Below are 17,540 nucleotides of genomic sequence, written 5' to 3'. Positions count from 1 at the left end.
AAAAAAACCAAAAAACTTTTCTTACATTTATCATTTCCCATTAAAGAAGTACAAAAAAGAAAATAGGTTTTCCAACTCGACAATATGTACCTCATTAATAATTAATTAATTTTGTTTCCTATCCCCTATATATTAAATTAAAAAACCTAACAAAAAATTAAAAATTAAATATTTTCTTTCATCCCTCCTATTTCATACAGGCCATAATCGTTAAGATTTTTTTTGTTTTTTTTTTCTGAGTTCATAATCGTTACGACTTACGACAAGTAAGATTAATTTTATTTTAATACCAAGTGGTGCCTTAAAAAACAAAACATTATATTATAGTATTCACAAAACCCTTTGAGACTTGATCTTCCTTAAACCCTACGCACGCCTTCGTTGTTCTCGTAGACTTTGGAATTTTTTCATTCCCAGGCGGCGATGGCGGATTCTTCAAGCAACTCAAAGGATCACCACAACACGCGCGTCTACCACCCTTACCAGGACCTCAACGTCCCCATCCAGAAGCTCTACAACCTCCCCACCGCGCCGGAGCACCTCTTCCCGGAAGAAGCCGCCAGGACCCACCGCTCCTGGGGCGACAACCTCCAATACTACACTGGCTCCGGCTACCTCGCCGGTGCCTTGATCGGAGCCGCCAGGGGCACCGTCCAGGGCCTCCGTGAGGCTGAGTCCGGCGACTCCCTCAAAATCCGACTCAACCGAGTCCTCAACTCGGGGGGCCACGCGGGTCGCAGACTCGGGAACTCGCTCGGCGTGGTGGGCCTCATCTTCGCGGGACTCGAGAGTGGGATGACCTACTTAAGGGGCACCGATGACCTCGTCAACAGCGCCGTCGCCGGACTCGGCACCGGAACGCTCTTTAGGGCCGCCGCCGGACCCCGATCCGCCGCTATTGCCGGCGCCATCGGCGGGATCGCCGCCGCCGCCGCGGTTTCCGGGAAGCAAGCTTTGAAAAGATACGTTCCGATCTAGGAAACAATTAGGTTAACGACCATGGGGATGGTGGTACAAATTAGATTAATATTTTGGAATTAATTGTCTTCCTTTTTTTTTTATCATTATAGTGTTTGTTGCTATTAGTTTCATATTGCAGTTGTAATTTGTAAAACCCTCTCCATAAATTCATGTATTTAGTTTTAAAGCACAGAAGTGACCATGAATTTTTATAATTATTGTTTAATGTGTTTCTTGTAGTCCTCTCTGTTGATTGTCACCGTGGTTATTCTAATCTAGGCTGATTATAAGAGATGGATTCTCTGGAATTTTCGTATAAAACGGTGTCGTGTCAACTATGTATGCTTTGGCTTTGCTTTTCTATTCTCTTTAGCCAGTCTTGTGTAGAAATGGCTTGTTAGTTTCATTTGAAATCTTGCCTTGAGAGTTGAGTATGGTCGATTAAACTCCTTTGCGACAAGTTAGAAACCGTCTTTATTAACGTGTTCATGTGATTACGTATTCAGGATTAAAATGTGCTCCGAGTCATAGACATGAATAGAGAACATGAAACTATGTTAACTGTTAAACAACCATTATGATGAAAATGAGCTAGCTAGTCCTATTATGCAGGGTGTGTTCACCATGTCGTTATTTTCTTTCTAAAAGTATAATTTTTAGAAATAATTATGTATTAATAATATAATTTTTTTAACTTAGTTATAGTTGTATACTTATTTAATTATGCTGTTTAACTATATACATTACATTATACAATCAATTTGACATTATTTTTCTCACACTCATATATTATCAAATTGAATTTAGACTCAAATACATGATTCTATTAAAATTTCAAGTTAGATAAGAATAAAGTAGAATTGCATTCCTCTGTGGAACACCACTACTATTACGGGCCCGAAAACCTTGTGGGCTCTCAGTTTCCATGGGTCCAAATTTCCAAGTACAATTTTTTTTTTTACAGGATTTGAATCCTGCACTCTTATATGATATGTGTACCTTGCACCTTCTATTTTAGTATGAAAATACTGTACTACCCTTAATGAGCTAGTACCTTCTTTTTCAATCCTAACACCTTCCTCATTTAGAAATCATTCAATCCACGACGGCAGCTCTAGCAACGGCTCCTCTCCCTCCCACGACAGCTCATATTTTTCCCATGACGACTCTTGTCCTGCACCACCTCCTTTCCCCTGACACCCTTCTCATAATGTCGCGACTCTTGTTCTTTCAGAATAGGTGTTCCATAATAATAAAACTAGTATAGGTTTTCCATAATAGTAAAAAGATAGTTTCTAGAATAGGTATTCCATAACAACAAAAAATAACTTCCAAAGTAGGTGTTCCATAACAGTAAAAAATAGCTTCCAAAATGTCTGTTCCATAACAGTAAAAAAATAACTTTTGGAATGCTTTTTCCATAATAATAATAACAATAAAAAATATTTTATGTATTCCAGAAACCCTATTCCATAATTCAATGTATAGTCCAGAATGACCATTTCGTAAGGCTATTACATAGCTTCCAGAATTGTGTCTCTAGAATAATGGTTGAAAATTAAATAAAAAAAAAACATTATAGAATCGTCGCTTCTGATTACCTTCAATGGTGGAAAAAAATAATACTTTAAATCACAGAAGGTTCATCAATTTCTTTTAGATTTCTCATATTAGTTTGAATTAAAAGCCATCAAAACGAAATACCCATATTGAATAGAACAACGTTACTGGCATATAGTTCCAAAAAGGAGCAAGGCAAAGGCATACATGAGCTCTGATACCAAATGTAAAAGATACACATACTGATCTAAACATGCGAATGAATTTAAATGACATATTCAGATCAAACAGCGGAAGCTAAACAACACAAGCATACCTCGCAGATCAAACACGAAGTAGCGCAAACACGAACCCGAAATCAACTTTGTTTTTCTAGACCCTTACTCAAAATAGATGGTTTATTTTTTCGAATAAAAAAGTAGACTTGGTGATACAAAACTGAGAGCACCCCATCCTATTTATAGAATCTGTCCATCATAGAGCTCAACCAATTTTGATCAAAACATTGGTTTGAGGATAAGGAGGTGAGTTTATTATTGAACGTGAAAGAAAAATAGACCAAATTCAGAAAACAAATTTCCAAAAAAAATTGTAACGAAAAAAATAGAAAAACGTGGATCCATCCGAAAATTCCATCATTTTTTACATGTAAAACCTACTTCACCGGTAACGGTTTCCAACAGGTAGATATTGCCTCAACATCTAGAAGGAACGGAGAAAATTACCTTTCATCCATAGATATAGTTCAAAAAACAGTGACAATGTTAGTCAGGCGATAATGATTGTTTCCTGTGTCATTGATTAATTATACAACACGAGTCCGTAAATGCATTATTGATTTAAAGTTAAAGGCTTAACATTAAACAGAGCAAGCAGCCTAAATGCACTTCTTAATGCAATAATTTCAATCAGCTTATGGGTAATATTACGAGTCCGTAAACAGTAATAGTGAAAGAATGGCAAACTATTAACCAAAAAAAGACAAAGTTAAGGTTGAAGCTTAGTTCCGGAACAGATTGACTTTGGTGAGAGATATCTCAAAAATCAACATTAGGAAAAGAATAGTCCTATTGTAAACTGTAAGACACCTCCAACTGTTTTACATTAGTAGGAAAAACAGCCATTTTTGCAAATATAACTAGTCCACCAACATAATCATTAATCAAAGAATATATCCTACACTAGCTATATATTATATTATGTGCAATGATTTAGCTCGCTCCATGGCTGTATTGTGCTGGATAAAGTTAGAATTGAACATCAACACGGGTTCTGATGGGCTTGAGCTTAATTCCTAAACTCTCTGGGGAGAGCAGTTCTGGTGCTATGCATGAATAATGGCTAGTGGGGCTTGCGGGATTTGAACAATTGCTTGATGAGGAAGCAGCATGTGTTTGTCTGTGGTAGCCAAAACCCATTAAGAAACCCTCAAGTGGTGATATCATGGAATTTGGGTGCTCTTCTGTTACTAGTGAGCCACAAGCCTGAACCTGAGCAAGTATTACAAAATGATCATGCTATTTTTGTTTGTCTTCTCAACTAGATTTAAGGAGGCTGCTGAGTATAAGTTATATGTTGACTCATAAAATGAATGTACAACCTACCTCAACAAGTGCGCAGATTTTGTGGTTCATTTTTGTGCTCATGTACACAGATTCAGCATGGAATGGACTACTCTCACCTGCAAATATAAGTGTTCTACATTGCAAGTCCTTCAGACCCTCAGTGAGATCGTGCCTTCTGCAACCAGTTAATCACTTTGGTAAAACATCACGGAAACAATTAACAATTTTGCCAAGGTTTTCAATTTTTCAGAAATTTATTGAAATTATAAGAAATAACATTTTTTTATGTTTTTCAGTAAAATCCCATGGTGGTCTGCCAAAAATCAAACGAGTCAGTAGCCACAGATTAGAATTTGGTTTCTCCCGTAGAATAATGTATGGAATGACAATTATTTCCACGTCGAATTCTAACAACTTGAACTTCTTAAGCAAATCACCAAAATATGCTATTGAATCATCTGAAGAACATTTAACTTTAAAGTATCATCTTTATAAGAAACCCAACAAGTATCATCTGAAGGTAAGAATATTTGAAGTTTCATCTGGAGAATTTTGTCCTTATGTGGAAGATAGTGTCATAGTATAATATCCTTACAAGAAATGGCATTCTTTTGTCATCCATTCATTTACATGCCCATGTTAGTCTGCCCAAACAAAATCCAAGTCAGTGGCCATCGGATAGAATTTGGTTCTCTCGTAAAATAACAACTATTGCCATTTCAAATTCTAATAATAAAAAAAAAACTAATGTACCCTGGTGCTTGAAGGCTTTCTCTCTATGCAAAGATACGGGGAGAGTTATTGTACGCTAAGAACCCTAGCATAAACAAAAAAAATCGTTTCCGGATTCAAACCCATGACCAACCGTGGCCAAGACACAACTTTACCACTGTGCTACGGCTTGCCCTCTATTTCAAATTCTAATTGTAGAAAAGAATTTTCTTACAACTTGCATGAACTTCATAAACAGACCACCAAAATATACTATTGAATCATCTCAAGAATATTTAAAGTATCATCAATAATAACAGGATTAACTAAGTACAGGAAAAAAAAAACAGGAGCCAAGAGAAAGTAAAAGAAAACTATCATGGTTGTAAACAACATTATAACTTACACATTAATAGCTTGGAGAAATCGCATGACATTCAAACTTTGCCTTTCATCCAGAAGCTGTAATTGTAGACCAGAAAAGAGGATAAGCAAGTTAGAATCCTAAACATTCAAATTATGCATGTACACAAGGCTTATGTATGTTATTTACTAAAATTGATGTGTTAATACCCTTCGGCACGTTAGTATTATATCTGATTCTGCTCCCTGAACACTGCACCTAAGTTCCTATAACAAATGTAGAGAAGTAATGTCATATATAGAAATGATTTTACCTTCATAATGAGGGATGAAGGGAAGAATGTGAAGAATACCTTACTGAAGTAACGCTGCAGAAGACATTCCTTCAGTACACCGCACATACCATAGAAGTATATTAAATTCATCAAGACCTGCATGAATGGATATAAAAAACCTTTAGGGAGGCCTTATGTTTACAAGGGCAATGAATTTTCTGTAATAACTTGGTATGTACGTTCCGGAAAATGAAATGCTCCATCAGTTTTGGAATTAAGAAGCCAAATATTGAATGACTACTAATAGGTAGTAATGGCCATTAATGAGTGGTAATGACTACTAAATGCATTCTTGAGTGGTAATGCCTATTTATTAAGATTTTACCATTCCTGAACTCACATAGACTATCTATAGAGAGAGTGAGAGCTTGAAAGAACCAAAACAAGACAGCTCTTTTATGAGAATGGCTGGAGGTACATTTTTTATTTTTATTTTTCTGCATTTAGTTAATGACCTGAGTTTTGTTTTGTAGTTTGTAACATCACAGGTTAAAAATTTTAATCTAACATTTTCTTCTTTTTATTTTATTGCTTTACAACTTCGAAGGTATCTAAGGAATTGTTATATGATAGCCAATGATGCTGACCTGGACTTTTATTGCTGTGTCAGACACACATCGTAGACTTAAGTTTTCATATTGTTTTATTGTATACAAAAAAGTTATGTATCCTTGTCAGTTAATGAGCTACTAAAAATTTTAATCTAGTTACAGACACTTAGTAGATAGCATATGATAAAAGCCAATGCTGACAGAGATTAAACCTTGTTGTAAAGCCATTCAGTCCATGAAGGAGATTTGCAAATAGGTGAAACAAGAATCAATCCAAGCACTCGTTCTTTGTATTTCATCTGCCAAATTAGGAAAAAGCTCGATGGTTTACCATACTAGATTGTTATGGTGGATTAAGTTATAATTCACAAATGCCAACTTACAGCAAATAGAGTGAGGACATAAGCACCAGCTGTTACACCCAAGCACAGAACCTCCCTTAGCCTAATTTAAGAGGGTTTTGGAAAATGGTTAAAATCCTATTCCAAGTAAGAATATCAAAGAGGCTTGTTTTAGGAATCTAAAATTGTATTCAATAACAAATACTTAAGTTCCTTTACATAGACCTACTAATATATATATATGTACTCTCTTTCCTTGGTTTAAATTATCCAGCAATGCACAAACAATGTGCATGACACCAACAGTTATCACATTCTTCCTTTTAAAACAATAGGGGAATGCTTAGAATAACTGATGCTCTACATACCCAAAGAAATCAAGCACTTCTGCAATCTGGTCAGCAAGGTCATCCACGCAGAGCAATGGTTCATCTGAAGAAATGACATCAGCTCCCAACTGCAATAACTCTTAAAAATTATAAAAGAGTCAAATTATACTCAAGGTCAAGGAGAGGACAGCATCGTTGAGGTCTTATATTATGTTTCATAGACGTTATTTAACATAACTGTTTAATCATAAATATTTCAAGGAAGTTACAATTCCTCAACATTGAATCATGTTGAAGATTTCAAAATGAAAAGGGATACAGTTACATAGAAAAGCCTAGATGAGCTTTATATGAGTTGGGAAGGAAGGCGAAGAATGCTAATACCGACCTCATGCCCCGGAGCATCAATGTGATAAATGCAGAAGTTATGAAGCAACAAAGAAGCTGCCTCTGGGCAGAATAAAAGACCCTGGAAACAAGACACATCTGCAAAAAAGCCAAAATCAAGTTATTGTAATTATATAGTAATCCAAAACTACAAACACAAAGGTTGCTTTGCTTCTAATTCAAAACATCTTCACTGAATCGCATAGACAAGACATGGAACATTTTGTGAGGAAATTCATTCATATTCATATTGAAAATATATGCAAACAAAAGCAATATAAATAAGAAGGTTACAATTGAGAGCCAGGTCTGGGTAGGTTATTAGAGCGGGTTTTTCTTGATCCCCACAAACAAGCACAGACACGGAACCTTTACTAGTTTTAACCGTGCATTCCTGCAAGAACATAATCTATGATAAGTACATGATTTTGATACCAGTTCCATTACACTATCACATAAACACAAGCTAAACTTGGAGATGAATGGTTCTCTTCAAAAACTTGTAACGTGTTAAAGTGCCATTACCTTTCCTCCCAAAGGAATCAAATCAATGTCAATGGAGACAGAGTCGCTTGACTCGCCCATGTCTCCGCTCTATACATCAACAAATGCCTCACACTGCTTAATATTGATATTCACGACCAACCTCTTCTCTTCTTAGTTCTTAGTTCTTACTCTTCGTATTCGTTGGTGTCAAATTACGGGCAGAACCTCCTTATTTGAAGGGAACCACACAAATGACCTTAGTAAATAGTGACAACGTATGAGAGTACGAGATTTTACGGTCCTTGCACTGTGTCGTGAGTCACTCAGTCAGTGACCGTTGGAGATGGTTAAAAGACAATCAATTTAAAATTTATTTACTTTTTTATTACCTTTGCGTTGCCATTCAGGAATTAGTTGAGGTACCAGTAATTTGGGTCAAGTCAATGTATAACTTCAATTAGGCTAAAATTCTTTGGGTACCAGCTTTCTTCATTTCAAAGATTTCAACTCAATATTTTATTTAAAGAATAATTAAATTCCTGATCATTTAATTAAATAGTAATATTTTATATTTACACATAATGATGAATGATTTGCACTTTTTTATGCTTTTTAGTTAAAAAGAATACTATAATAGAATTTATGTTTGAGGAGGGAGAGGATTTGGTTGCTATGTGCGGGTGCAGGAGAGGAGATGTAGGTTGGTGTTGAGCTGGATTTCATTAGCGGCGCACATGTGAGGCATAAATGAAATGGAAGGTGAGGGCTTTCTCGTAATTTTGCTCAAGCATCATTATACAGCTGTAGGCCACCTGGATTTCTGTTCTAGGAGAAAGCTCTCCACTAACATATGATCGGACGCCAGCTCATTTGTATTTTTTAGTACATATATTACAGGATTTAAATCTAATTAAGATTATGGAAAGATACAATACCAAATATGCTGTTTTTTTTAATATAAAATTAAACTGTATCTGCTTCCTCTTTTTAATTGTTTAATGTAATTAATATAAAGATTTAAAATAATTAATTATATCAATTTAAAATGATTTTATTTAATTAAAATATCCTTATTAATGACATAGTTTAGTTGTAACTATATACTATCTATTAAGGTATTTATTTATTGAAGATTTTTAGAAAAATAATAATAATTAATGTTTTATTAATATTTAAAAGTAATAAATAATTTGAAATAAAATATTCTAAAAGTGACAAATAAAATGAGATGGAGGAAGCATATCTTTTCTAGGTTGGTGTATATTTTATTTATTTATTTTGTGAGACTATTCTCGCTAAGATTCTAATCATCCTTTTGGTAGTTTAGAATATAAATATTCGTGTTTTTCTTCACCGAAAGCAAACGCACGATTTGTATAAAACTTTAATATCATTGTTATTTTTCATACGATTTTAAATCATTTTTAGGAACACTTGTTAAAGAACTTGTTTTAAAAATACAGAATAATAATATTGTATAGCCAACAAAATATTCCCTATTTCATATGAAAAGCAACTGGAAGTTATAGAATTATAATTGTATATAGAAGAGCCTCATATAATATATTTTGCTCATATATAATTTTTGTTTATCAAGTTAAATAGTATTTTGTACTTTCATTATGTTTACTAGGGCAAAAACAGGCAAGTGTTCGGATTGAAAATATTAAATGTTCATGTAATTGATATGACTTATTTTAAAAGATGTAATTGAAATTGAAAGTTAAAATAAAACTGAAAAGATGTAACTAAAATAGGAAGTTTATAATTTTGGGGAGTAAAAATGTTCATTAGAAAAATGAAATGAGATTATTTCCTTTATAATATAATAGTTATAGATCAACAAATATACATATTTTAACAAATTAATTAAGGTTGTTAATTTGAAGCGATAAAGGTTTAATTTCACAATTAGTTTACCACGAAAAGTTTAGTAAGAAACTAACAGCCTACTCAAATATAGTAATGTTCCAACAATCACTCCTGATAGGAAGGCGGGACTGGTTAAAGGAGTTTAATAAGAAGGCAATTGAATATTTTGAATAATGATGGCTTAGGTTTATCCTATCATCTCATGAACTTCACTGGGAAATGCTGCTAAGGACATGCATGGTGATTGATTGATCCGTTAAATTATGGAAAGGAATTGAACGCGGCTTTTCTTAATTTATCCGCCGATCACGGACTTCCGTGACAACATCCCCAACACAAATTAATTTAGCAGATGGGTATGGGATGAACAAGCTAAAATTCAGACACTTCTCTTATAATAATAAAATACATATAGCCTTTAGTGGCACGTAAGCATGTTGACTCTGTTATCCACGTCATAAAATATTCGTTACGCCATGCCACAAATTTTATTCAATTCCGATGCCTCGTTTTCAATTATGACTGAAGGATAACGGCATCATGTAAACTTGAAGCACCTCAGAATTTGGTAGTTGGCATGGAATTTACATCCTCCATTTCCTCGAGGAACTCTATTTGCAATATACCTTGTAATAAGCCAAATAACAAGTAACATTTTGTCCGAGATGTCCGTACAATTTTTGAAAAAAGTACTAGTATTAAGATTCAAACGAGAAAGCCTGCAAAATTTTAGGTATGTCGAGTGTGTTGACGTACAAATTGCAGGATGCAGCTTTCGTGGCGGCATGGACCGAGGCCAGACGCTGTTTGTGTTGGGTGCACGGTCTTCCTTTTTGACTTAAAATTACCATTTACGTAACTGTTTGAGTAGGCTAAATTGTTCTAACAGCTCTCTTTATTGTAGCATTTTTATGTATGAAATTTATAATTGTAATTTTCTAATTAGACATTCACAAAGATTTACTAATAGAATGAATTGAAATTTTATTCTTTAAAATTTTAACAACAATATCAACGGGAGTTGAGTCCAATATAACGTGACAAATAAGGTTTAAATATATTTTTTAAAAGAAATTATCACATTTGATATTTAAATATGTCTTAAACAAGATTACTTTCAAAGGTGATATTTGTAAAAAAAAAAAAAAATCAATTTAACTACAAGTATAAGTTTTAAATTGTAAGATATTTTTCTCAAAATGTTAATGTACTCATTAGTTTAACCTTTTATCGGACATACACTGATTCCTTACTCTTTATAGTTTATCATCTATGTTTAACTTTTTCTTTCTTTTTCAAAAAGTGATGGTTTCTGTTAGGTGGAAAATATAAAAAAAATAAATAAAAATGCACCCTTTTACGTGCCAATTATAAAAAAAAGTTACTCATGTCAGTTTCTTTTTTCTTGTACCATCCGATCGTTGAAAAAAGAGAGAAATTATATTTTTATTTATATTTTTTGTAATAATAAAAAAAGGAAGAAAGAGATAAAATAGAAGAAAGGAAAATTATTTTATTTTAATCAGGAAAACTTGTAAGAATGTGTAGAAGTTTATATAGGGGTACATGATTATGGACTGTCGTTTGAGGGCTTCAAATAAACATTCTCATTATCATGCAGTAAATGTAGAAGCAACATTCGGCTCCTATTGGAAAAATGTTCGTTTACATGGGAAACTTTTACAAAATGTAGTGTACACGTGTTCATGTATCTTTAATTTTGTTTTGTTTGTTAGCTTCGGGAACTATTTGGATGGAGAAGTGATTAGCAATGTGAGTGGAATGACAAAATTTTCTCAAACCATTATACAAGAGTAGAATTCGTTTACCTAAAGATCTGAACTAGTCTTAGCCCAAAGTCCCAAACTGTGTTAGCTTGTCTAAAAGTTAAGACGGGTTAATAGGTTGGCTCACATAAAATTAAAATAAATAACTCAGTTGAACCTCAATCCATGGTTTTGACTCAATCATGTTGAAATACATTGAAAAGTAAGATAATTGTCACACTATAAATCATTATAAATCATTGTCGATGTAATCTGTATACTTGCATTTCCATATGTAAAATGAGAATAACTTAATCGAGATCTTGCTTTATGTGGATAAGTATACCTTTAGTCTTAGACCTTCAATATCCGAAGGTTATATTGAATCTTAATTAATTGAGTTCAATAATCTCGTTTAAAAAAACAAAACTTTACAAGACTCTATAGGTATCTTTCAATTGTGTAACTAATTGAACCTCACAACTGCGAATCTATTGATGGAATATCAAAGAATGTTCTCATTTTCATCTCAATATCGTTAGCTTCGCAAAGAACCATATTTTATTAATAAAGTTATAGAAAATACTATGTTAGGTCATGTATTATCAGCAATATGCATAAGTGCTTTCATAACACTAAGATTTGGTGAGCGAGGACTTGGGAACTTGTTTATTTTCTTGAGGTCAAAATTAACTCTTTCGCATTTAGGGACCCAACAACCACTAAGATACTAAATTGATAATATAAAATCACTCAAGGACCTCTTTTGTATAACTTGACTAATTGACAAACAAGTTCCACCAAATCATTCATTTCATTTAGCACATTTTTCTTACTGTCACATCTAAAGAAACACTTAACTTTCGGGGTCCGTTGGGAAACAAACAGCGTTGTTAACATCTTACCAAATTTGAAAGTCATTAATACTCATTGGTGACCATTGCAGATTTTCTAGTAAATAGAATCCTTTTGCTGATAAAAAAATACTGCATATTGGCACTGGCTCAAGGTAGCAAAGATATATATGGTATTAATTACCGAAAACTATTTTACATTTTCACATTTCAGAACATGTGACAAATTTCCAAAGGCAGTATACCACAGTAACCGATTTTTTCTTCAGACTAATGTAAGGTAGACGTTACCATATTGCTCCATCTTTATTACCTTACACTCTTGCAGCCGGATCCACAGCTAAGATCAGTGGTAGTTCACTTAGAAAATTAAAGAGTAAAAAACAGAGCAAATTCAGTAAAAAAAACAGTAAAAATACTTGGTGTCATCAAATATAAGCTACTTTTACACCAAAATCAGAATTCTTCAAATCTACATACAAGGAGTCCATGACCTTTTGCAGATTTCAAATCATCCGTGATCATATACATCCTCTATCACTTCCCCTCCTTTAAATTATTTCATGCCACAAATTATCAATAACTGAATATAGAACAATGAAGCAAAATTCAAAAGGATAAGAAAGGAAACATTGTCATATATGATAACATTGACAGAGATTTACTTCTTCCATTAAAGGCCATATACAATCTTCAAAATGACAACACCATGATCTATCAAAAGCAGTCAAAGGAAGAAAAACAGCATAGGCAAACTATGAATTGGGAAGAAGTGAGCAGCTTCTCTTACACATCATCTATACATACATTTCCTCCTTACCTTTACACAATAAAGAAAAGTTCAACCAAGCATTCAAGAAAAATGTTCTTCCCATATGAGCAGCTACAATCATGTTGGATGATCAATACTGCTGAAAAGTTATTTTATGGAATATAGAGGATTAGAGGGAAGCATCTGAGCTGTAAGAAGGATATTATAACATATTACTATCATAGTGCTATTATATAGTAATAAAGAAATGACAAGGTATAAATAAATGACAGTGGTACAGTTTTCTATTGTTGGGATCGTGGAATATTTCTTACATATGAGATAGGCATCTGAAATAGCAGCTGTGTCTTACAAGAAATCATAACTGCTTGTAACTATAAAATTGTTCCTGTTGTGCTATTTGTATGGCAGAATCATACATACAGCAGGCATGGTGCAGGATTAAAAACACAGATTCCTGGATTTGGCTGTGAAAGAGAATAAGAGGTCTGCAGGTAAAATCATAGAACATCAGAGCATAATATAGGGGAGAAAATTAGCTGGCAATATGTCCTTGGGTTAATTTACAAATAATTTGAGTAAAGACATCTGTCACAATCCATGATTCATCTTCATATGGTAACCAGAATGATACCTGGTCTCTCAGCATGAAAATAAATAAACATATACAAAGATAACTGGCCAGAATCTCATACTCATTCATCAGAGTAGGAGATTCTAATAAGGATTAAGGAAAGATTAATTCCATAGCCTGATAATAGTCTCACTATAATTAGTAAAAGCTCTGTGGATTACAATACAAGAAGGAAAGCAAATCAACACTCATTCTAATTCATTGATCTCTTTTTCTCTCGCATGCTACCTTCCTCTTCAGCCTCAGCAGTCAACTCCCCCTGGGCCCTGGCTACTACAATCACACTTTTGGTTAAGAATTGTTATTGTATCTTCTTAGTTAATGGACATTACTAGTTTGCACTTCCTGCCTCACATATTGGTTATGATGAATTCTCAATGCAAAAAGATAAAAAAAAAAATATGACAACCTGAAAGTCTGAAACAGGGGAATAGCAGGTATACATTACTGATAAAAGAATTCAGAGAATATGTACTTGAATATCACAGAACAAACTGTAGACTACTTTTTTTGCAATATGGATATCATAAAATTAACACTTGAAGATAAATATACAGCCAATTGGAGAGAAAAAAATGTCCACGATCTGTTCAAATGCACAGATATATTGAGGGTATGAATTTTAAGGGTGGAAGCGATACAAACAAAAGTACTCAACTCATCTTTTAATCAAGTGTACTAAAACAATCACATCCTTGATAAAATCACAACTCACTAAAAGTTCTGTTAGTATGGTGGATTTCCACAACTTCTAGTCGTTCTTCCACGCATATAAAATATGTGAGAAGCCAACACCTTGCGACTTGGTCTCAGAAAACCTCTGAGAGAAGGACCACTGCACCACATTTGCATCAGAAAGGGGTTCACCAGCCCAAAATTTTTCCGCAGAGATACATGTTCTGAACATAAAGACAGCATTTCCAAGCGATGTTCCACCAAAGAGCCAATTATAGACATCCCAGAAAACTTCCACTGCAAGACCATCCACCAAGATGGTGTGGTTCCCCCTAAACTTCCACTTGAGCCGCTTCACCTGCATCACGGTTTTGCTATCGATTCGAATTATAAGGCACGGATCAGACACCCCAGAGGTGTCACATTCTATGACAAGATCATGAATCTGACCATTGTCACAAAACACAGCCTTGTTACCAAACATTTTCTTGCCAAAGACATGTTCTTTTTTGGCAACAAAAACAGCATTGGATGGTAATGGAATAGCACTGGATTTCTTGAAAGCCTCTTTCCTCAAATCTCCAAGAAGGAGAACCATTTGGCGATCTACAACTACTCCTACATAAAACCCCTCCAAGGGTTCAGGACCAACACCAAATCTAGCATTGGAAAGGTCCCAATACACATCAATCTTACAAGAATAAGCCTCAAGGCTCTTACAACCCCTCCTCTTGGAGAACACCCAGGGTTTGATATCCACCTTACACAGACACTGATTTGAAGAATAATCATCGATCCCTACGCTAAGCCCTTGCCCCATCAAGCTCTTAGTCCATGTGATGGTTATGAAGCAGCACTTACCCCATATCCGGCATTGGTAAACGCAGATAACCAGATTCTGTGCAGTTTTGCTCGAACTTGAAGATGAAGAATCTGCAACCTGAACTGCATTTTCACCAAAGCATGAAGGAAAGTCCTTCATTTTTTTTCTTCTTCTCCGAAACACCAACCTCAAAACTCAACTAAATTTCCGACCTTTTTAGGAGACAGAACAAAAGTAGTAGACAACGAATGTTTTTGTTTCTCTCTGAGGATAAGGCAGAAGTTGCAGAGAGCTAAGAGAGAGTGTTACCTTGATAGATCAGAGAAACAGTACAAGGCATCGGAGAGATGGGGTCTTAGATAGGAACCCATGACTCTATCTATCTATCTATCAATCTGTTGTTGAGTTGAGAGAAGAAGAAGAAGAAGAGTGGAAGAGGCGCGTGCAAGTTGAAGACAAAATTTGGAGGAATGTAGAGAGTGAAAGGGGGTCACAGAGAAACAGACAAAAAGCCGACTTGTTTCACTGTCAATGCCACAAATCTCAAACAAACAATTCAAAATTTTGAAGAAAAAAAAAAAACAATAACAATAATAATATAGCGTCTATGACTCTATTATGGTTTAAGAAGTAGCAGAGAGGTAAAATGAGATGGTGACAGGCCACATAAAAGAATGGGACAATGTGGAAGAAAATGGTAACTGGGTTGAACTTTTGGAAGGCTGGTTCGTGAGGGTTACTCCACACTGATTAAAGTTATGGGTGAAAAAGAAAGCATTTTTTTTTTCTTCTCCTATGGTGTTGGTGTGTGTAGTTGATTTTACCTGACAAGCACACATGAACGAACAAGAGAGGAGCCTCTTCATTGTGGCTTCATTCATTCTGAGTAACAAATATTATATTAAAATTAAATAGTCAATAAATGTAAATTCGCTATATTTGGCATGTAGGTATTCAAAGGGAGGGAAGGAGTGAAAGGTTCAGAAGCGGTTCCTCGGAAGTGGAGCCCACACTCTCGTGTAAAAACGCAAGCACGTTCTCACAAATATGCTTCCATGCGTTACATACCTCACAATAATCACACCACACGACGACAACCTGTATTTTTTTTCCTATAATAATTTTTTTAAAAAAGATAATCCTGGAAAAATTAAGAATTTTTGTTCCCAATCTGGAAAAATTTTAACTTTGTCACTTTTTATCAGCACCATAAATTTGAATTTTTTTAAATTTTTAAAATATTGCTATTTTACTTATTAGTTTTTCTATAAAGGGTATATATTTAGATCTAATTTCACTAAATCCATCACTCCAACTGTCCAACGTATCAAAATATTACGATTTGGGTCAATTTAGTTTGTATATTTTTCTTGTCAAACTCAAAAATGAACTAAAGTGATAAGTAATGGATTAGTTTGAGTTAAGTCTATTGGATCTAAAAAACTAAAATATTGTTTTCATTTTTTTTAAAAATTGAAAAAATAAAATATAAATAACAATTAAAAATAAAGTGCCACATTAACGAGTCAAGGTATTGGATTCCTAAACTTTTTTGGGCATTAAGATATTAATGATTATTTTTTATCAAAAAAATCTTATTGATCACTGTGGTCTCTTATTTCAAATATATATCTTTATCTATAAAATTTAAATTTAAGAGTTAATTTAATGATATGAGAACACCCTAATTTCCATCTTATTACCAAAGTGTTTATTAAATTATTTGTTTAAATTGTTATTTCATATGTATGTGTTGTTGGTAATGATAACAAAATTTCAACTTAAAATCTCATAAATTACTCAAACCCTCCATCACTAAGTCAATACTAATGGTTTATATTATATGTATGTTAATCTATAAAAATATATAAATGCATTTGTAGAATATTTTATATAATAATAAATTTTTTAAAATCAAATATTAAATTAATAATTTTAATATATGCTTTTATTATAATATTAATTTATATAACTGCATTTTTCGATATTAGATCCTATTCAATTGACCTTTTTAGTAGTTCTTATTTTGATTTCGATGATTGATATAATAATTGAGAAAAAATTATAAAATACTAAAGAGTTTAATGTTATTTTTTCTAAATTTTTTTTGTTTTTTAATTGTCAAGTACCAATGTTAACGGATAACTAATAACAATATTGACAATTTAGTAACTTGTGATGTTAATTATGCTTATACAATGGAGAGGTTATTGTGAATATCAAACATATAAAAATATCAGAGTGGAAAACTGTTAAGATTCTTAAATGTGATGTGATAGCTCATAAAAAATAATTAAACAACGTGTCTCTCGTTGAATGTGTTAAGCATGTTGATGATTTTATTTATTTATTATAATCATAATTTTTTACCTCAATCTTCTAATAATATACCAATAAATAGTTAATTTAGATAATATATGCATGCATTGACTTTTAAATTTACAATGAAGAAAAGCTCCTATTATACATTTTAACTAGTAAAACAGTTCTACATAATAAATAAATAAAAACTCGTTTTTTTTTTCAGTTTATCCATGCATTTTTTTGATTCAGTTT

The 17,540-nt window shown here is 33.5% G+C and overlaps 3 protein-coding genes across 3 annotated transcripts; 1 reads left to right on the top strand and 2 right to left on the bottom strand.

The window, feature by feature from the left end:
• The first annotated feature begins 337 nt into the window (after nucleotides 1–337).
• LOC100779163 (mitochondrial import inner membrane translocase subunit TIM23-1) lies at nucleotides 338–1,192 on the top strand. Its single transcript, XM_003536069.5, has one exon. The coding sequence runs from the start codon at nucleotides 424–426 to the stop codon at nucleotides 976–978; it is 555 nt and encodes a 184-aa protein (XP_003536117.1). The 5' UTR covers nucleotides 338–423; the 3' UTR covers nucleotides 979–1,192.
• A 2,349-nt stretch (nucleotides 1,193–3,541) lies between these two features.
• On the bottom strand, nucleotides 3,542–8,004 carry LOC100778625 (protein NDL2). The gene is made up of 11 exons (XM_003536068.5): nucleotides 7,628–8,004; nucleotides 7,397–7,496; nucleotides 7,104–7,201; nucleotides 6,755–6,843; nucleotides 6,429–6,489; nucleotides 6,258–6,344; nucleotides 5,513–5,590; nucleotides 5,370–5,426; nucleotides 5,203–5,258; nucleotides 4,125–4,260; nucleotides 3,542–4,010 (listed from the first exon to the last, which is right to left on the bottom strand). Exons 1-11 carry the CDS (start codon nucleotides 7,685–7,687, stop codon nucleotides 3,768–3,770), a joined length of 1,065 nt encoding a protein of 354 aa, XP_003536116.1. The 5' UTR covers nucleotides 7,688–8,004; the 3' UTR covers nucleotides 3,542–3,767.
• A 5,996-nt stretch (nucleotides 8,005–14,000) lies between these two features.
• Nucleotides 14,001–15,858, bottom strand: LOC100778089 (uncharacterized). The gene has a single exon (XM_003536067.5). It carries the CDS (start codon nucleotides 15,141–15,143, stop codon nucleotides 14,238–14,240), a length of 906 nt encoding a protein of 301 aa, XP_003536115.1. The 5' UTR covers nucleotides 15,144–15,858; the 3' UTR covers nucleotides 14,001–14,237.
• Nucleotides 15,859–17,540: the final 1,682 nt, after the last annotated feature.

Source organism: Glycine max, chromosome 10 (genome assembly GCF_000004515.6).
Source record: "Glycine max cultivar Williams 82 chromosome 10, Glycine_max_v4.0, whole genome shotgun sequence".
Classification (NCBI taxonomy): Eukaryota; Viridiplantae; Streptophyta; class Magnoliopsida; order Fabales; family Fabaceae; genus Glycine; species Glycine max.
This window is presented reverse-complemented; position numbering and strand designations above follow the sequence as displayed.